The following is a 22,162-nucleotide window of genomic DNA, read 5'->3' as shown; positions in this document are numbered from 1 at the left end:
AGTGAAAGGCTAAAAAAATGTATTCCAAGCAAATGGAGACTGAAAACCAACAGAAGAAGCTACTCTCATATCAAAATTGACAAAGGTGACTTGAAGCCAAAATTAATTATGATAGAAAAATAATGATTTTTTTTCATATTGGTAAATGGCACAACTAAACAAGAAGATATAATGACAGTAAATATTTATGCCCCAAATATCAGTGCACCTAACTATGTAAAACAACACTACTTAATATAAAGAGTCAGAGCACAATATAATAATAGTAGGAGATTATAAAACACCTCTCTTACCATTAAATAGATTACCCAGACATAAAATGAGTAAGACTCTTCAGACCTAAAAAATATTATAAGTCAAATGGACCTAACAGGTATCTATAGAATATTTCAGTCAACAATAGCTGAATTCACCTTCTCCCAGCTGTTCATGCTACCTTCTCCAAAGCAGACCATAAATTAGTACACAAAGCAAGTCTTATCAAATACAAGAAAAATAAATAACATTTCTTGCATTTTATCAGATCATAATGAAATGAAATTAGAAACCAACAGCAAAAAAATGCTTAAAATTACATAAGCAAATAGAAATTGAATAGTACATTTTTGAGCAATGAATGTATTATAGAGGAAATAAAAGGAGAAATTGAAAAATTTCTAGAATCAAATGAGAACAAAGACACAACATACCAGAATCTTTGGGACACTATGAAGGTGGTTCTAAGAGGTAAGTTATGGCATTGGGTGCCTAAATAAAATAAAAAAAAAGTCAAATAAACAACTTAGTGATGCATCTCAACTCCTAATATGCAAAAACAAATCAATTACAAAATCAGTAAATCAGTAGAAGGAAGGAAATAACTAAGAGCCTAAATTATTGAAAAAGAGTATAAAAACAATACCAAGGATCAATGAAATAATTGGTTATTTGAAAAGATAAACAAGAATGGTATACCTTTAACCAAAAGAAAGAGAGAAAAGGTCTGAGTTAATAAAGTCACAGATGAAAAAATAAGTTACCACAGACATCTGTGGAATATGGAGGATCATTAAGGATACTTTGAATACTATATTCAAAAATTGGAAAATCTAGAAGAAATGGACAGATTTTTACACACATATGACCTACCAAAATTGAACCAAGAGGATACAGAAAACCTAAACAGATCTATCACAGGTAATGAGATTGAAGCAGTAATAAAAAGCCTTTCAATAAAGCAAAGTCCAGGATCAGGTGGATCCCCAGCTAAATTCTACCAGACGTTCAAAGAAGAACTAATACCAACATTCATGAAATTCTTCTATAAAACAGAAAGTGGGAAATACTCTCAAATTCATTCTATGAAGCCAGCAACCTGATAACAAAACCAGGTAACAACATATCATGGAAAGAAAACTACACATCAATATCCCTGATGAAAAGAGATGTAAAAATCCTTAATAAAATATTAACAATTAATATTCAAAAATAAACTAAGATGATTACATCATGATGAGTTGGTATCATGGATGAAAGAAGGATTCAACATATGCGAATCAATAAATGTAATCCATCGTGCAGTAGAATTCAGGACAAAGATGACATGATCATTTCAACACATGCAGAAAAAGCCTTTGGCAAAATCCAATACCCATTTTTGTTAAAAACACCGAAGATATTACGTAGAGAAGGAACTTACCTAAAAATTACACAGGCTATCTGTGACAGACTTAAAACCAACATCATACTGAATGGAGGAAAACTGAAAGCATTCACTGAAAGCATAGGGAACAAGATAAGAATGTTCACTCAAACCACTCCTATTCAATATATAGCACTTGAAATTTTAGACAGAACAATTAAGCAAGAGAAGAAAATAAAGGTATACGAATAGGAAACAAAACATCAATAGGAAACAGGCATCAAATTATCACTGTTTGCAGGTGATATGATTCTATGCATAAAAGATGCAAAAAACTCTACCAGAAACTTTCTAGAGCTGATAAACACATTTAGTAAAGTAGCAGGATACATGATTGACATACAAAAATCAATAGCTTTAATAAACACCAATAATGAATACACCAATTATGAATCTACCAATAATGAAAAAGAAGTCAGGAAAACAATTCCATTCACAGTACCCTAAAAAATAAAATATTTAGGAATAAATCTAACTAAGGAGGTGAAAAACCTCTACAATGAAAAGTTTAGAACAATTTTAGAAGAAAGAAAGTGAAGAAGACGCTAGAAGATGGAAAGATCTCTATTGTTCTTGGGTAGGCAGAATTAATATTGTTAAAATGGACACATTATCAAAAGCAATCTACAGGTTCAATTCAATCCTCAACAAGATACCAATGACATTCTTCACAGAACTAAAATTTATATGGAAGAATAAAAATTCCTGAATAGCCAAAGCAATCTTGAGCATAAAAACTAATGCTGGAGGCCTTAGGCATCACAATACCTTATCTCAAATTATACTATGGAGCTATAATAGCAAAAACAGCATGGTATTGATATCAAAATAGACAAGAAGACCAATGGAACAGAATAGAAAACACAGAGACAAACCCACATATTACAGCCATCTGTAAAGGTGCCAAAAATATATGTTGGAGAAAAGACAGCCTTTTAAACAAATGGTGCTGGTAAAACTAGATATCCATATGTAGAAAAATAAAACTTATCCCTATCTCACCCTGTGCAAAATTCAAATCAAACTAAATTGCGAATTAGACAAATAACTTTGCAAACTGCTAGAAGGAAAGAAAGAGTCGACATTTGGGGTATAGGCACTGACTTCCTAAATACAACTCCTAATGCTCAGGAAATAAATAAAAAAGTAATAAATATGATGGCATCAAATTGAAAAAAAACTTCTGTACAACAAAGGGAACGATTAAGAATGAAGAAAGAGCCTACTGAATGGGAGAAAATCTTTGTCAGCGATTTTTCCAACAGCAGATTAATATTCACAATATATAAAGAACTCAAAAAGCTTGATACCAAACACACAAACACCCCCCACACAAATATCCCAATCAATAAATGGGCAAATGAACTAAAAAGGTATTTCTTAAGAGAAAAAATACAAGTGGGCAACAAATACGTGAAAAAAAGTTTTATCTTCCGTGACCAGGGAAATTCAAGTAAAAGTTAGGCTGAAATTTCATCTTACTCCAGTTAAAGTAGCACTCATTAAGAACACAAAAAATAATAAATGCTGGTGAGGATGTGAGGAAAAAGGAACATTTTTTACATTGTTAGTGGGACTATAAATTGTACAACTACTATGTAAATCAGTATGGAGATTCCTCAAAAGACTAGGAATGGAACAGCCATGTGACATAGTTATCCCACTCCTTGCTATTTATCCAAAATGATTAAAGTCAGCATACTATAGAGATACATGCATACTCATATTTATAGCAGCACAATTTACAATATAGTTACAAGTTTTAGAACAAGCAAATGAATGGATAAGGAGAATGTGTTTGTCAAGAAAGGAATGAAAAGTTATATACCACAAGAATAATGTGGCTTATATACATGATGGAGTTTTGCTCAACCATAAAGAAGAACAAAATTAAGACATTTGCTGGAAAATGGATGAAGCTGGAAAGTATTGTTAAGCAAGATAAGCCAGACTAAAAAAATTCAGGGGTATTATGCTTTCTTTCATATATGGGCACTAGAGAGAACAAAAGGAAAGAAAAGGAACCTTTTGAAAATAGAAGAGAAATCAGGAGAGAAAGGGGAATGGGGGAGGGAGGAGGGAATGGAAAGGGGAGATATGAGGGAATGAAAGGACCAATTTTTTTCTGTATGCATGTATAAATACATAACAATGAATAACACTATTATTATGTATTACTGGAATACATTGACAAAGCATTAAAATTATTAGACTATCCCTTAGGTTTTGTAGGCTTGCTATTAGTCTTTATTGGGTATATTAATTAGGCCTCTCCAAAGAAACAGGAGCAAAGAGATAGTTATAAACACACATACACACACACACACACACACACACACACACACACACACACAATGTTAGTCAACTTTTTGTCACCATTACAAAAATTTGAGATGATCAATTTATAAAAGGAAAGAGGAAATTTTCATTTTGGCTTGGATTTTAGTGATTTCAATTCATAATCAGTTGGCTTCATTGCTTTGGGGACTGTGGGAAGGTAGCTCATTGTGGTGGGGGATGCCTGGGCAAACAAAGCTGCTCACTTCAAGACTGATGCAAAACAGAGAGAGAATAAGAGGCTGGGGTCCCAAAATCCTCTCCAAGTGAACACCAAATGTCCTGAAAACCTCCTCTAAGTCCCATCTCTTAAAGTTTCCACCACCTGGCAACAGTGCCAAGCTGGAGACTAAGAATTGGGCTCATGGGCCTTCAGAGAATAGTCCAGATTCAAATGGTACCACACACACACACACACACACACACACTTGCTATTTTGTTTATTTATATAAGGAATTGGTTCTTTTGACTGTAAAGGTTGAGACATCTTAAGATTGGCAGTTGACAAACAAGAGACTCAGGAAACACAAGAGTATAAGGTCCAGTATGGTCCAAAGTCCCAATATTCTGAAGAGCCAGTGGTGTAATTTATAGTCCAAGGACTGAAGAAGACTGATGTCCGAGGTCAAGCAGTTAGTCAAGTGGAGAAAGTTCTATTGCTTAGCCTTGTATTCTACTCAGATTTCTTCAACAGGATTGTATATGGCCCATGCACATTAAGGACAATCTGCTTTATTGGGTCTCTAGATTCAAATGTAAATCTCATCCAAAAAAAATACCCTAACAAACACACCCAGAATAATATTTAACCAAATGTCTGGACAACTCCTAGTCCAGTCAAGTTGACACATAAAATTAATTATCACCCAGACCCTTTGATTTCAACTTTGAACTTTTTCTAGGTTCATGGCTCCTATTCTAGGATGTGGCTTTTACTTCTCAGTGTGGCCTTTCTGAGGTATAAGTTGAAGTCCCCTGATGTGCAGTGAGGTCCCTCCACTCTGGTTGGGACGGAACTCTACATTCTTAACACTTCATGATCTCTGTTGTGGAGTAGGTGACACCTGCACAAGAGCCCTTGGCCACTCACTGGAAGTGAGTTCCTTTGAAGCACACTAAAAATGCTCTGAAAATGACAGTCCCTCAGCATCCATGAGCTCTGACTTATACCTTTTAAGTTCAGGGAAAGCGCTGCTCCTGGGACTTCATATCCCAGCACCACGCCAGAAAAGGGGTCCTTATGAAGAAAGCCAGGGTGATAGTGGGGCCCACCTTTTGTGTTTTCCTTATCTCAAGATAAGCCATAAAACAGTTGTTTTATGTATTTGTCCTATTTTACAGTTGCTTTCAGTAGAGGGATATGTCCTGTACCAGTTGCACTGTTATAATTGGGAGTAGAAGTATACTTGGTATTTTTAAACTATCTTTTAAAAATCAGAGAATCACCCATTTTCTCTTAAAAAATGTGAAATTTCCAGTTGTCCTGGCAGCTTCAGTGTCTTTGCTTGAGCAGCTCTCTCAATAATAACTTCCATTTTTTAAAAATTTATTTTTTATTTGTTCTATTTAGTTATACATGGCAGCAGAATGCATTGTGATTCATTGTATACAAATGGAGTACGACTTTTAATTTCTCTGGTTGTACACGATGTAGAGTTACACCATTCATGCAATCATACACGAACATAGGGTAATGATGTCCATCTCATTACACCATCTTTCCTACCTCCCTATCCCCTCCCTGCCCCTCATTCCCCTCTGCCCAATTCAAAGTTCCTCCATTCTTGCCTTATCACCCCCCTCCCCACCATTATGTATGATCATCCACTTATCAGTGAAAACATTTGGCCTTTGGTTTTTTGGGATTGGCTTATCTTACTTAGCATGATATTCTCCAACTCCATCCATTTACCTGAAATCCCATAATTTCTTCTTTTTTTTTTTTTTATTGTAAACAAATGGGATACATGTTGTTTGTCTGTTTGTACATGGGTTAAAGGCATACCATTTGTATTATCATAAATTTACATATGGTAATGTTGTTTGATTCATTCTGTTATTTTTCCCTTCCCCCCACCCCTCCCACCCCTCTTTTCTCTCTATACAGTCCTTCCTTCCTCCATGCTTCCCCCCTCCCTAACCCTAACTCTAACCCTAACACTAACCCCTCCTACCCCCCATTATGTGTCATCATCCACTTATCAGTGAGATCATTCATCCTTTGGTTTTTGAGATTGGCTTATCTCACTTAGCATGATATTCTCCAATTTCATCCATTTGCCTGCAAATGCCATAATTTTATCATTCTCTATGGCAGAGTAATATTCCATTGTATATATATACCACAATTTCTTTATCCATTCATCAATTGAAGGACATCTAGGTTGGTTCCACAATCTGGCTATTGTGAATTGGGCAGCAATGAACATTGATGTGGCTGTATCTCTGAAGTATGCTGATTTTAAGTCCTTTGGGTATAGGCCAAGGAGTGGGATAGCTGGGTCAAATGGTGGTTCCATTCCAAGCTTTCTAAGGAATCTCCACACTGCTTTCCAGAGTGGCTGCACTAATTTGCAGCCCCACCAGCAATGTATGAGTGTACCTTTCTCCCCACATCCTCGCCAACACCTATTGTTGCTTGTGTTCTTGATAATCGCCATTCTAATTAGGGTGAGATGGAATCTTAGGGTGGCTTTGATTTGCATTTCTCTTATTACTAGAGATGTTGAACATTTTTCCATATGTTTGTTGATTGCTTGTAGATCTTCTTCTGTGAAGTGTCTGTTCATTTCCTTACCCCATTTGTCAATTGGGTAATTTGTTTTCTTGGTGTAGAGTTTTTTGAGTTCTTTATAGATTCTGGAGATTAGTGCTCTACCTGAAGTATGATTGGCAAAGATTTTCTCCCACTCTGTAGGTTCTCTCTTCATATTGTTGATGGTTTCCTTTGCTGAAAGAAAGCTTTTTAGTTTGAATCTATCCCAGTGGTTGATTCTTGCTTTTATTTCTTGTGCTATGGGAGTCCTGTTGAGGAAGTCTGGTCCTAAGCCGACATGTTGAAGATCTGGACCTACTTTTTCTTCTATTAGATGCAGGGTCTCTGGTCTGATTCTGAGGTCCTTAATCCATTTTGAGTTTAGTTTCATGCACGGTGAGAGATATGGGTTTAGTTTCATTCTGTTGCATATGGATTTCCAATTCTCCCAGCACCATTTGTTGAAGAGGCTATCTTTTCTCCATTGCATATTTTTGGCCCCTTTGTCTAGTATGAGAAAATTGTGTTTATTTGGGTTTGTGTCCGTGTCCTCTATTCTGTACCATTGATCTACCTGTCTATTTTGGTACCAATACCATGCCGTTTTTGTTACTATCGCTTTGTAGTATAGTTGAAGTTCTGGTATTGCGATACCTCCAGCTTCATTTTTTTTCAAAGCTATTGTGAATGGGGTAGTTTTTCTAATTTTTCTTTCCAAAGATTCATCACTTATGTATAAAAATGCATTAGATTTATGAGCATTGATCTTATATCCTGCTACTTTACTGAATTCACTTATGAGTTCTAAAAGTTTTTTGGTGCAAATTCCTGGTTCCTCTAAGTATATAATCACATCATCAGCAAATAGGGATAGTTTGAGTTCTTCTTTTCCTATTTGTATCCCTTTAATTTCTTTAGTCTGTCTAATTGCTCTGGCTAGAGTTCAAGGACAATATTGAATAGAAGTAGTGAAAGGGGGCATCCCTGCCTTGTTCCAGTTTTTAGGGGGAATGCTTTCAGTTTTTCACCATTTAGAATGATATTAGTCATGGACTTAGCATAATTTATTCTTCTTTAAGGCTGAGTAATATTCCATTGTGTATATATACTACAGTTTCTTTATCCATTCATCTGTTGCAGGACATCTAGGTTGGTTGCATAACTTAGCTATTATGAATTGAGCTGCTATAAATATTGATGTGGCTGTGTCACTGTAGTATGCTGATTTGGCCTTTGGATCAAGGCCGAGGAGTGGGATAATTGGGTCAAATGGTGGTTCTATTCCAAGTTTTTTGAGGAATCTCCATACTACTTTGCCAGGAGCCAGCCCCAGCAACTCGCAGGGTCCCCAAAGAATGGGTGGAGTTGGCGCAGAGGAATGACATGAACCCCTGGATCAACTTGAAGCAAGTGCTGCTCAGATTTTTTAGCTCTCTTTTTTAAATAGTATGAAGTAAAGCAGGATTAAACAAGATTCAAGTTATAGAGAAGTTACCACAAAATTTATCATTAACCACACTTCCCAGCAGGCATCTAACACATAGCAGGTACATTAAGGTCAACTTTCTATATTTACTTAAAGTTACTCACATAAACATATTACAGTGAAAGATATTTTCCTCTTCTCATCCTACTGGTCTTTGTTACCCTTTGGTGTCAGACCTATTGTCAGTATAATGACTATTTGTTTCAAGCTAATTTTACTGAACTACTAAGCAAAACATGCACTTCATCTTTAGCTCATATTATTATGTTTTTGATTTAACCTTCAAGATCTACTCTATTACCTAAACAAGCTCAGTTAAGACTAAGGTTATTTACTGCCAAATGATCAGTGTGAATACTTAGTTTTTATCCTAATATTCTTTATGTTATTGATTTATCTTCTACTTACTGTAATACATATGTGAGATCTAAGCCAGCATAAACTACTTAACCAGTTAACATGCAATGAGGGCATCTGATCTTAAGATAATATTTTTGCATATGCTGTTTCTTTGTTCTTTAGTTCTACATTTCCAGGGTGGCCCTTGGCGTCCAAGCCTTTGAAGGAAGGACAAACATTGGACATTTGTCCATTTACCATTAATATTAATTATTTATTTACCATTTTCATTGTACACTGCTGTAGAGGGAAGAGATAGATCTGTAGGAGGTGGATCCTTATACTTTTCTGCTTCTTTCCTTCTAGGTGAATACCACAAACCTCTCCTAATCTTGTAAGCTTAAGTAGGGCGGTCCTAGTACTGTGGGGACAACAAGTCTCCTGTTCTGTTTGTCAGGTTATTTACTGGTAAAGCATTAGCTGGGGCAGGTGTGCTCAGCATAGGAGCAAGCAGTTTCTGTAACTGTAGTTTTCTGAAGAACTCCTCAAACTCGTACCTTTAGATTTATTATGTGTGATATAGTACATTTTTTAAAGCATTCTTCATCCTCCCCCAAGCTCCACAGACTCATTGAGGTTAAATTCTTAACATAACAATCCAGGGAACATGATTTGTAGTTGCATAGTTATAAGTATGATAATTATAAGAAAACCCAACTCCTCAGAGAGATGACAGCGGCAATTTTGTGGAATGGTGGCCTTGCCAAGTCCTTCCCCATGCTCGGACCTTGTCAAGCAGCATGGTGGTAACTGTCCCCACACTGCTTTCCAGAGTGGTTGCACCAATTTGTAGTCCCACCAGCAATATTTGAGTATACCTTTTTCCTCACTTCCTGGTCAACACTTACTGTTGCTTATATTCTTGATAATTGTCATTCTAATTGGAGTGAGATGGAATCTTAGAGTAGTTTTGAATTGCATTTCTCTAATTACTAGAGATGTTGAACATTTTTTCACTTATTTGTTGATCAATTGTAGATCTTCTTCTGTGAAATGTCTGCCCAGATCCTTGGCCCATTTATTGACTGGGTTATTTGTATTTTTGGTGTTAAGTTTTTTGAGTTCTTTATAAATCCTGGAGATTAGTGCTCTATCAGAAGTGTGTGTGCTAAGGATTTTTTTCCCCACTCTGTAGGCTCTCTCTTCATGTTATTGATTGTTATTGATGTTATTGATTTTTAGTTCGAATGCATCCCATTTATTAACTCTTGATTTTTATTTCTTGTGCTTTGGGAGTCTTGTTAAGGAAGTCTGGTCCTAAGTTGACATGACGAAGAGTTTGACCCACTTTTTCTTCTGTATGGTGCAGGGTCTCTGGTCTAATTCTAGTTTCTTGATCCATTTGAGTTGAGTTTTGTGCAGGTTGAGAGATATGGGCTTAATTTCATTTTGCTGCCAGTTTTCCCAGCACCATTTGTTGAATAGGCCATCTTTCTCCATTGCATGTTTTTGGCCCCTTTGTCTAGTATAAGGTAACTGTATTTATGTGGATTTGTCTCTGAGTTCTCTATTCTGTTCCATTGGTCTACCTGTCTATTTTGGTGCCAATACCATTCTGTTTTTGTTACTATGGATCTGGAGTATATAACTCCCTTTTGTACAGTCTTTTTTAGTGCTTAAAAACTCTCTTGCAGCCAGGTACTGGGCACACACCTCTAATCCCAGTGGCTTGGGAGGCTGAGGCAGGAGGATCATGAGTACAAAGCCAGCCTCAGCAACAGGAAGATGCTAAGCAACTCAGTGAGACCCTGTCTCTAAATAAAATACAATATAGGGCTGGGGATGTAGCTCAAAGGCCCTTGAGTTTGATTCCCAGTACCCCCGCAAAAACAAAACAAAACAAAACAAAACTCTGTTGTAATTATCACTTGATTTGTTCCATACCACACTGCATTAATACCATTCTACAAAAAAACAGATTTGAACATGCTAATTATATCCGTATAGAAGTGAAAATTTCAACCTTGATGTTCTTACTCTGAATTGAATCGTCTGCCTGGTGTGGGATGTCCCATATGAGGTTGTGAAGTGTAGATGGCTGAGAGACCTGGTTGCATGCAGTTCATTCTGTGGGATTCTGTGAACTTACCTTGCAGACAGATGCTCCAGATTTCCGTTGTGCATTCACAGGCAGAGTGCTGGCCTGTCCCATGATAGCACTCTTCGTACCCCTATGGAATGTTTTGGTGTTTACTCTTCTCACTATGGATGTCTGATTGTCAGTCAACATATCAGATTTTATTCATGAATTCATGGGTGAGAACGAGGAAGAGTTTTGTTTTGTTACATACTACAAACACTTTACATATCTCCAAGATTTTTTTTCTTCCCTTGGCCTGCTCTACATCCATACTTTCAAATTCTCTTCTTATCCCTTATTCTCATGCACAGTGCATGAGAATACAAATGAATACAAATACAATACAAATGAATCCACAGATCCAAGTGCATCCCCTACTGGTCTCTGATCCATAGTCACTTCTTCCAGGAAAAAATCTTGTGCCAACTGCCAAGAAAATTCTCCCGCACCAGTTCTACGATGGCACACACCGTGGCACAATAAATCTTGAAAATATTCTAACCATGGATACTAAGTTGTTGCTTTAAAAGGAATTGGAGTCCATTTTGGTTTGGCAAAGTGATAATTAATGCTGCCACATGCACCTGTTCCTTCTCTCAAGAGGATCTGTTGGACCATATTGCATACTACCCTACCAGTCTTTGCCCACAGACAGCATCCAGCCAGTCTTTGCCCACAGACAGTGGAACACGAGATGAAAACTCTAGCAGAAATGTTGTTTCTGCTGACCACTATTACAGAGTGTGAGGAGGGATCAGCATGGATTTGGGGCCCAAACTGAGAGCTGGTCAGAACATTTATTTTGGCTGCTGTCTACTGACAAGCTTATATCAGTGCATTGAGGTTTCATCTCAGATGTTATTTTCATCTTGGAACCAACCTTGGAGACTTACTGCTTCTCATAAGAGATATTGTGTGGTTGCTCACATATAGTTACTCATAAAAGATTGATTGGCTCTGTGAGCTAGAAACCAGTGATGAGCTTGAGTGTCAACCATCAGGTGTTCATGCTACCAACTGCCCTTGCTCATATGGCAACTGTATCTTTCCAGAGATCACAGAAAGGTATTATGAGTGAATGGATGTGCTTGCTGGGCCTGTGTGGATGATGTCATGGATAGATGATATGAAATGATTCAACCTAGTGCACTCAAAGGAATGAAAATTTAGATACAGTGTTTCGGAGAATTTCAACTTACCATTTTAAGTTTCAGTCATCATTTCTGCTGTGTTACCACACAGTTGGCCATCTAACATCAGGTGACTTGATTGGTGGTTCAATTTAGATCTGAAGATAAAAGAGGAAGGAATTCAAGTGAGAATCTCTGAGCCTGGTGAAGGGGGCTGATGAGCCCATGCAATGTCCAGGGTTGCACTTTAGACATGCCTCTCATTAGATCAACCTAAATACCATTATTGTCTTCATTTTATTAGAGGCTCAGAGAGGGTAGGCAGGGGCTGATGACCACACAGTGAGGGAATAGGGGACACAGAATTCAGATCTATGCTGTTGGGGTGTACTTTCCTTCGTTGTCCTGGGCCCCACCCAGCAGTGCTTGACCATTGCGAGTTCAGCCCCAAAGGCCTTTCTTCAAAGGTCAAAGCACCAAGCCAGAACTCGAGCAGCTCCGTCATTGGCTGGGGGTGGGGTTGGGTAGAACTAGGCATCTGCAGACTCTCCACTTCTGCTTTTTCCAGGAAATGAGCAGAGACCCAGCGTGAGTGATTCATAGTGAAACACTGTTGAAGGCTGACATGCTGGGCCGGGTCTTCTTCCCCTGAGCCTAAGGGGCTGCGGCCAAGGATGGAGGCACCCTCACCATATGATGTCTGTAGGCCCTGACTGCCACCTCTCCAGGTAGGTCACCTTGCTCTTAGTCAAGCCAGTCCAACTGAGAGATAGGCATGGGAGACCTGTCTATCAAGGTGGGGCTTGCTGGCTGCCTCCTGGAAGACTAAGCCTGGGGACACATGTGACCACTGGTGCCTACTCTGAGTTTGTGGTTGAGAAGGTGAGCGCGGAGCAGGAACTGTATGCAGTGAGAGTGGCTTTGTGGTCAGGGTCACTGGGGTGCCTATGTCTGCTGGGTTTGTTGAGCCACACCGGGCTCCAGCACTGCTACTCATTCTCCCACAGAAGATCAAGCCCTTTCTCATGGCTCTGCTGGGAATGTGATCCTGCCACCTCTGGGAAAGGCTGACACTGACCTGTGCCCATTGTTGAGGGGATGGAGAGAGGGCCCTGATTCTGAGACTCCCTCCCAGCCCCTGTGCAGGCCTCCAGAGAGTGCAGAGCAGTGGGGGCCACTCCAGACTGGTCACCAAGAGACCTGCATCAGTGGTGGCCTTGTTGTCACTTGGAGATCTGGTAAGTAGATGCTTCTTTGGGGCCTCATTTCTCTTATCTGAATTACCACATCAAACCGCTGAATTGACACATTCTTTGAATAAACAGGACTGCCTGGCTCATTAAGGAGTAGTTGTTCTCCCTTCTGAAATAAAACCTTCTAGAATATTGGGCTAATCCTTTGTCCCAGTTCCTCTGAATTGATAAGGGCTTTATGTTCTTTCAATGAACATCAGATCTTAATTTGATTTCTACATTATTATCCTTTTAATTATTCAACAGATAGTTTTTGGGAGGCCTTTCCCTGCCCAGACCTGACAAAGGAGACAGTCGATGGAGGGGTCTGTGGTGCTCAGAGTCATGGGTTGAAGTGGGTTGGAGACTGGGAGGCTGGAGGTGCTTAAGTCTTCAGAGGGGAGACCTGAAGGAGACAAGGCCTGTGAGTTTCTGAGACATGTTCTTGGCAAAGGTCCAGAGAAGGAGGCTGGTGGAGACTAGCATGGCAAAGCTGGGAGAGCAGTGTGTCCGGGGACACAGCTGGAGAGGTAAGGAATGGGGTCAGATTAGGAAGGACCTCCCTGTTTGTCCATCAGAGGGCCTTGGCTGAATTCCTATGAACCTGGGAAGATTTTCAGTACTAAGTGGAAAGAAAAGGCAACTTAGAGGAAGTTTATAGGGTAGAAGGAATCAAAAGAACCCAGATCCTGTGTGTTGACACTTTAGTTTTGTTATTGAAGCTCATTGTCATCTTTGAAGTCCTCTGTGTGTCTGTCCACCCTCCCTCCTCAGAGGCAAAATATTGCCAATTTTGGTCATATATTTATGATTTTGTTTTGAACATTCTGGAACTTCATAAGCATGGGATCAAATATTCTAGAGATGTGCTTAATTGGCTCAAAATTATGTTACTGGTATTCATGTTGTTGCATGTGTTTCTAGTCCATTCATGCTATATAGTGTTCTGTTGTATGAATATATCAGAACATATGTCTCTGAGATGCTGCAGATGGGCACTTAAGATATTTCTAGGTTTCTGTTTTCTATTTTAAGCAGTGTTGCTAGAACTACTCTTGTACAATATATCCTTGACTGTGTGTAAGAATTTCTCTAGGGCACATACTCTAAAAATAGAACTGGTGGGTCATGAGGTTTACTTATTTTTAGCCTTATTAGTTGATACTTCCCAATGTGATTACAGTTGTTTCTCAGTATCCTCAGTGGGGATTTGTTCCAGAATCCCCTACAGACACCAAAATCTGCAGCTGTTCAAGTTCCTTATATAAAATGGTGCAGTATTTGCATATAACCTACACGTATCCTCCCATATACTTTAATTTATATCTAGATTACGTATAATAATCTGTGGTTGAATACAAAGATGTAGATCTACAAATGTAGAGAACTGACCATATACTATTTTACTAATCCACTAGCAATGGTTCAAAGTTTTTGTTCCCCTACATCTTTACCGACATTTGACATTGTCTGATATTTAATTTTGCTAATCTGGAGGCATGAAAAGCTATCTAACCAGGTTTTAAAATTGCATTTCTCAAGTAACTAAAACTGATCATCTTTTTTATATGTTTATTGACCATTCTGGACCCTTTTGCAGGTTTCATCCTATTGATTCTATTTTCATCCTATTGATTTTGCCACAATTAAATACATATTCTTACTATTAAGTTTATTGCAAACATTTTTATTTTGTTTGTGCCTTGTTTCCTTATATTCTTTGCAATTTCTATTAATCGTTAAACTAGTTAATTTCAAACAAGCTTAATTTATCCACCTGTTCCTTTATGACCTATTTGTTATGTGTTATTTAAAAAATTCTCCTCTACTACACAATCATAAATTATTATGGTATTTTTTCAAAAAATTATAATTTTTGTCTTTTACTTTTTAATCTTTCATCCACCTGGAAATGATTTTTTTTTCTGTATGGTGTGAGGTAGAGGGTAATGGTATTTTAAAAATTTTGTTTTTCCATACTATAATCAAGAGTCTTGGCTTCATTTATTCAAAAGCCATATTTCAGTCACTGAGCTACAGTAGTTCTGTTGCAATCAGGTCATCATATACACGTGGGTCTGTTTTTAGGCTATATTGCTAGTTTGTCTATTCTTTTGCTAATACTAAATGACATTATTTACTATAGGCTTATAATAAATTTTGATATTTAGAAAAACTCCATATTTTATCTTCTTCCATTCTGTCCTATTTTTAGTACTTTATCCCTTCATATAAATTTTAGAATCAGCTTATTCATTTCAACAGAATCCCATCTTCATAATTGACTGGAAATGAAATTTGGGGAGAAATGATATCTTTATGAAAATTATTCTTCTAATTCATGAACGTGGTTTGTCTCCCCATTTATTTAAATCTTCCTTAAAGTACTTATATAAAATGTTATAATTTTCATAAAATAGTGTATATTTCACCTAGATTGATTTGTAAGTGGTTTGTAGTTTTATATCATCTCAATGATATTAATTTTTTTGTTGTTGCTGATGTATGCTTGTATTTTAAAGAAGCAACATTTTGATTTTAATTTGGGGAACTGATTGCAGGAAGCGAAGGAGACAAAGTGTAAATTTTTTTGAAATTGTCCAGGCTAGAGGTGATGTGGCTTGCCCCAAAGTGATAGTGGTGGAGATAATAAGAGTGGTTAGAGTGGCTAGATTCTAAGTAATTCTTTGAGTGTGGCATTTGACAATGTTCTAGGTGTATCATATAGGAGAAAGTAAGAACTGAAAGGTGATTCTAGAACAACAGAAGTATGGGATTGTCATTTACTGAGCTGGGTCAAGGACAGCAGATGCAGATTTGGAAGGTTGTGTTTGTTCAGGAATATGCGTTTGAACATATAAAGGTGGAGACATCTCTTAGGTATCAGGTGGAGAAATGAAGTGTTGGTATTACACACCCCCTGACTCTTGGTGACCTTCCTGTCAGGAAAGCAAGGCAGTGTGACCAACTGGCAGTGGCAGGGGAAGGAAGTATGGTATGTTTCCAAGCATGCCATACTTGGAAACATGGCCAGTCTGAATTGAGAGGCATTATGAAGTTTAAAATACACATCACATTTTAAAGATATTATAAACTAACATCAAAATTGTAAAATATTTCAATAATACTTAAAATATTGATTTGATATTGAAATGAAAATATTTTGGATATGTAGTCATTATTTGGTATCAGTGAGAGACTGGTTCCAGGAACCCCCCTGAACACACAAATCCAAGGATGCTCAGTCCTATATTTAAAAGACACAGTATTCACATATGATCAAGGCATATCTTTCCCTATATTTAAAATCATCTCATAATTACTTATAATACCTAATACAATGTAAATGCTATGTAAATATGTTATGCTATATTATTTAGGAATAATGACAAGAAAATTTTTTCCTCTTTCCACATTTTTTTTAAATACTTTTTAATTGTTTATATGTGGTGCTGAGATTCGAACCCAGTGCCTCACACATGCTAGGCAAGCACTCTACCCCTGAGCCACAACCCCAGCCCCTCTTTCCACATTTTTTATTGGTGCATTATAGTTGTACGTAATGATGGGATTTGTTGTTGCATATTCGTATGTGCACACAATGTAACAATAAGACCAATATCACTCCGCAGCACTTCCCCCTTCCCTCTGCGCCTCACACTCCTTAGTCCCTTTCCTCTACTGATCTCCCTTTGATTTTCATGATATTCTACCTTTTCCTTTTTCCTCTCTACCTTCCATATATGAGAGAAAACATACAACTCTTGACCTTCTGAGTTTTCCTATTTCACCTAACATAATTGTGTCTAGTTCTATTCAGAAGAAAAAAAAAATTTACACATGCCTCCCCCACCAATGACATTTTAAATTTGAGGCAGGTCAAAATCTGGGAATAGGGATGGATGACCTACTGGGGTTAAAGAAAATATAATTAAAAATTAGCCTATTTATGTTTAAATTTTAAATGTGGTTATCAGAAAATGTAAAATTACACACAGAGCTTGACTTTGTGGATGACTTTATATTCTATTAAGTAGCAGCCATTAGAGTGCCATCAATGATAATTCCTGTTCCATGACTTTCATGGGAAAACATGATTCAAAAAGGAGAGGAAGTTTGAAAAGTGAGAAGTTGCTTTTCCCACATAACTCCAAGGAGAGAAAGTGTGGAGACAAAGAATGGACTTAGCACCTAAACCAGGCACTGAATAGGGTACTTATATTTGCAATCTTATTTAATACTCATGATGAGATCACCTTCGTTATTCCCGTTTTAGAAAATGAAGGCTCACAGAGGTAAGGTAAGTGACCAAGGTGGGATTTGAACCTAGTCCTGATTTCAAAGCCTGTGCACTTTGCATTGGACAACACTACACCAAAGGTTTCAAGAATTAACACTTTCGTGGAGGGACAGTCCATATTTGGCAGAAGCATGAAAACTTGCTCTGGTCAAAGGATTAATCCTTCTTTTGAGAATTCATCTTCACAGACAATTCACAGGAAACAAAGTAATTGTGTTAAGGATCCTTTCCCCCAGCATCACCTATAAAAGCAGTGGAGACACTCTGAATGCCCAGTTATTAGCCAAGGAGAGAGTCACTTATGGGCAAAGGACCAAGAGGATGCTTAATGTTCATTTTATCTGATAACTGAAGGAAAAGGGCAATATTTATGATATGACGGTGGGTACCTGATGTAATTAAATTGTTTTGCTTATCAGTTACAGGCAAAATATGCTTAGATGTGAAAATTGGCATGCAAAAAAAGAGTTCTTATTGGGCACTGTATTTTCAAAATAATATTGCCCAAATAATACAGTTTAATCAGTTTTTTAAAAAATTTATCCACAAACTATTAACAGATATACAAAGATGAGTAATGTACATATGAAGATTCTTACTATGTGATGGAGGTGCCCAAAACGTAGGGAGTCAATACTGTTGAAACACGCTACAGGGAAACCACAGTACTTTCTCTAGCTCTGTGTCAACTTGGTCCTAATCAAGGAGAAGGCCCCAAGTGTGGAAGGTAGCGAGCAGGTAGATTGCGTGTAACAAATGCAGGGACGCAGTCCTCTGCAATTGTTTTCAGCCTCTCTACCTTGAATACCGGTAGCCCGCTTTAGGAAGGGCAGCGACTAAACGCAGCAGCATAGAACGCGCAAGAGCGAGCACCCAGCGCCTGCTCCTCCGCCCGCCCAGACGTTCGCCTCCGGCGCATGCGCGGCACCTGCCCGGAGAGGCGGGCGGGGCTCCAGGCACCGGCTGTGAGGAGCCAGGAGGGCGTGAAGAGCCGGAACCATCCGGTGGGCGAATGTCCTGACTTAGAAAGGGGGGAAAAGCCCCAGCGGCGTTACCCTGCTATCCGAACATGTGCCTTTGTTTCCTTTTAGTCTTTCCTTTCACACACCTGCGGCCTCTGGCAACTTATCAGGGAAAGGAAGAGCTGGTTTCCCGCACGGATTCTGGATTCTGCCGCAGCTCCTGTCGGGGGCTTGTCCCCCCATCCCCCCGCATCACTTGCCCGGAAGTTCGCCTTTTATTCCACAAAATACTTATTTGCTTACACAATTTAAACTGTCCGAATTGTTTAATTTTTAAAATGTACTTAATGTGATGATTTGCTCCTCTAAGACACTAATTAAATAATTGATACAAACAGTTGAAGAACTGTAGGAGTGAGAAAGCGTATTCATGAACAATGATAACTCAAGAAAGTGATGCGGACCTCAGGTATTATAGGAAAGATGGATTTGGGAATTACACAATGTAGACGTTTTTTCTGCCTGACGCCACAGCCTGTGCCCTCACTTGTATGCATGAGCCACTTTTACCCCCAGGCCTCTCCTTTCACCTGCACGTGGGGATTATCAAAACCCCACCACCACTGCCCAACTGTAATTGTTGAGAAGAATCAGGTATTGATGCAACCTTGGCGACTGGAAAGGGCTTTCACCTCCTTCTTGTAGCTGTTTTCTAATTACAGGATGGACCAGTGGTGGTAGAGTCTAAAATTGGAAAGGAACAGTGTTATTTCTTGTGTCCAGGACTCAGCCTTGAACTGTGTCTACAAGGTAGCAGGAACTGGACATGTGTAACTGAAGAAGGGGCGTCCCAGACAGGGGATGGGAGAGTGAAGGCTGAGAGAGTCAGGGTGTGGGTGAACAGTTCATTAAACAAGACACCACTGTGTGTACAGTGGGATATTAGGCAGGGAAATGGGTTGATTATATTATCCAGGTCCTGAGGCTTGGGAATGTTCCCAGAGGGCATGTGGAGTCATTGAAGATACATGCATGAGGGAGTAGCATGATGGAGTTGCAGTTCTGAGTCTGATAGTGTGGGGTAAGGTGGAAGACAGCTTGGAAGCTGGAGGCACAGAGGCGTTCCCTGGTGAGGCTGGGAGAAGGGAGAGAGGTAATGGACTGTGCTGGATCCTCTCCTGGTGAGTCTTCCAGGAGAGGCTTCAGTGGGGGCAAGCACCAGGAGAGCCTGTCTCAACCACTTGTGCAGCATTTTGGGGTCCCTTGGCTTCTTCTGATTCTATTCAGATGTCATCTTCTTATCTCCTGGGCACACAGAATAACTAGATTTGGGTGAAGGAATATTCCTGGCACATTAAAAAATTCACCAGCTTGTGAGAGACTCATTCTGGTTAAACAAATATTTAGTTCTCAGAGGAGAAATCTGAAGTCTGTGAACAAGAGGCTAATTTGAAAAGCAGACCTTCATTGGCAGATAGACCCTTAAAGAAGATCTATTCCAAACACCTAAGGTTGTAGGTGGGGAAACTGAGTTACAGAGAGGCAGAGAGACTTGGCCCAGGGCTGTCCTTCATGCCTCCTGTGAAGAGCACTGTTTCCTCGCTCTTCACTTTGATGAAAAAACATATTGGGGCAAGTTTCACTTGCAAGTGTTCCTTTTTCTCATTGACTCACAAGCAAGGTTTTTGGGTCTAGATATGACTGGCACAGAAGAGGACAGAAGCCCAAGAAAACTAGTACCTTTCTTATGTATGATGGAGGTCCTTTGTTGTCCGTTTGATGGTCAGTGAGAATTAAGAGATGCTTCATTCTTAGCAAGCCGTGAAAGCAACTGTTTAGTAAGTTTTTCATATTCTGATCAAATTATACTTGAAATTGAATAAAGAAAATGATTGTGTGAGCAATCCAACTCATCCTGGAAAGGTGTAAAAATCTTTCTCACCTGAGCAGGTGACCTCAGGAATGCTGTAAAATTCCCTGTGGATTTCACTTCTCCCAGGAGTTTTGAGGGTAAGGAATCAGAGGGGGCGACTCACAATCTGCAGACCTATGTGTCCTAGACCCTGTCTACACTTTCCACTCTGCTCCCACCCCACATTTCTCATCAGTGCCCTAAACCACCCACAATTCATCCCAGCCTGTCCTTTGTCCTCTAATTCCTCCCTAACCTGCCCATGTGACTTATTTCAGATTCCCTCAGTTTCCATTGCTAAAACACTTTTTTTTTTTTTTTTTTTTTTTTTTTTTGGATAACAGGGATTGAACTCAGGGGCACTCAACCACTGAGCCACATCCCCAGCCCTATTTTGTATTTTCATACAGCGACAGGGTCTCACTGGGTTGCTTAGCAACTTGCCTTTGCTGAGCCTGGCTTTGAACTTGAGATCCTCCTGCCTCAGCCTCCCAAATGGCTGGGATTACAATTGTGTACTACTGTGCCAAACTCTGCAAAGCCTCTTCTACTCTCTCCCACCCTCTCTCAACACCCCATGTTACTGAACAGCCAGCCTTTTCCCTCAGCCCCTTGGGACTGGCTTCTGCTTCCATGGAATATTCTAGGCATCCATTTTCTTGCCTCCTCCTCCCAGGAGTCTGTGAGCACATGGCACTAAAATCTGGGACCAGCAACTAGCAAAAGGCTTCTGCACACTGTCCACCTCAATCTCTGCTAAGAGTCTCACAGGGACTTCCAGAATAGCTTTAAGGCATGAAGGTCTGCAAGTCAGCCTGGCATTTATGACCCTCTCATTATGCACGTCCTCCCTTCATCCATGTCCCTTCTGCTTCATATTCTTCATGGAACCAGAGCAGGGTCCCAAACACGCTGCCTGAAGTACCTATCATGATTTTGCAGTGCCCACCATGGGCACCAGTGATTCTGAGCAGCCCTCTCAGAACTCTATGCCCCTCCCCAGGCTGGACCACAAGCCTCCTCATGTCCCACAGCAAAGCACCATTATGTCTGCCATCTGTCCTGCTTCATCTGTTCTCAGCTGGTCCCCTAGCTTCCCCAACTGTGAGCTTTGAAGTCCAGGATGTAGATGTGTGATTCTTCTCTTTCCATATCTAATAATCCAATGACCCACTATAAGTACAGCCATAGCCCAGTGACTTAGCTTGGACGGTGGTGACTGATGTTGGTGACTAGTGTCAGAGTGTCAGCAAAGGGAGAAACTGACCTACTGGTGCCCATCTTGTTCCTGGCTAATGAACCTTTGACCTCCAGGCTCCCAAGAATCAACTGTTCCCTTGGGTGATGATGTTACCTTAGAGTCCAGTTCAGGGCCAGCCTGCTTCTGTGAGCTGAGGCTAGGCAAAAGAACTGAGTCAGACCTCCCATGGCCTGACTTTGCAATCACTTTGCAGATCCATCCAGGGAATCCCTGCACTACTCAGCCAGTTACCTGCTGGGATCTGAGGTGCCCCCAGGGCCATACTTTTAACCACTGTTGACTATGTATAAAGTAAACCTGAAGTGAAGAGGGTGGGGAGTGCAGAATCAGAAAATGTGAATTTGACCTTGTTTTTTATGATTATTGGTGGTTTGATTTTAGATGAAATACTTTCTTTCTCTGAGTCTCAATTTCTTGGAGCCTTGCTTTGCCCATCATATGGTGGGGATATTAATGCCTACCTTAAAGCTTTTCTATGATTAGAGATCATTGGTATCTCTGTTGGTAGATGCTCAGTCATCAGCAATACTTCCTTACATTTCAATAGAGGCCAAGATGCCAAATGGCTCCCATGTCGAGAGGCTAGTGACTAGGGACTGAGCTTCTTGCTACTGTGTTATCCCCCAC

The 22,162-nt window shown here is 39.4% G+C and overlaps 1 protein-coding gene across 1 annotated transcript in view; it reads left to right on the top strand.

Moving 5' to 3' along the window:
• Positions 1-12,442: 12,442 nt before the first annotated feature.
• Positions 12,443-22,162, top strand: part of WDFY4 (WDFY family member 4) — a 288,190-nt gene continuing 278,470 nt past the window's right edge. Inside the window, 1 exon segment of the mRNA XM_079138164.1 lies at positions 12,443-12,596. Coding sequence (XP_078994290.1) covers positions 12,562-12,596 — 35 coding nt within the window. The 5' untranslated portion in view covers positions 12,443-12,561.

The sequence above is a fragment of the Sciurus vulgaris genome (genome assembly GCF_902686455.1).
Source record: "Sciurus vulgaris genome assembly, chromosome: 4".
Lineage (NCBI taxonomy): Eukaryota > Metazoa > Chordata > Mammalia > Rodentia > Sciuridae > Sciurus > Sciurus vulgaris.
The sequence above is the reverse complement of the archived record's forward strand: the minus strand, read 5'-3'. Positions and strand labels throughout refer to the sequence as shown.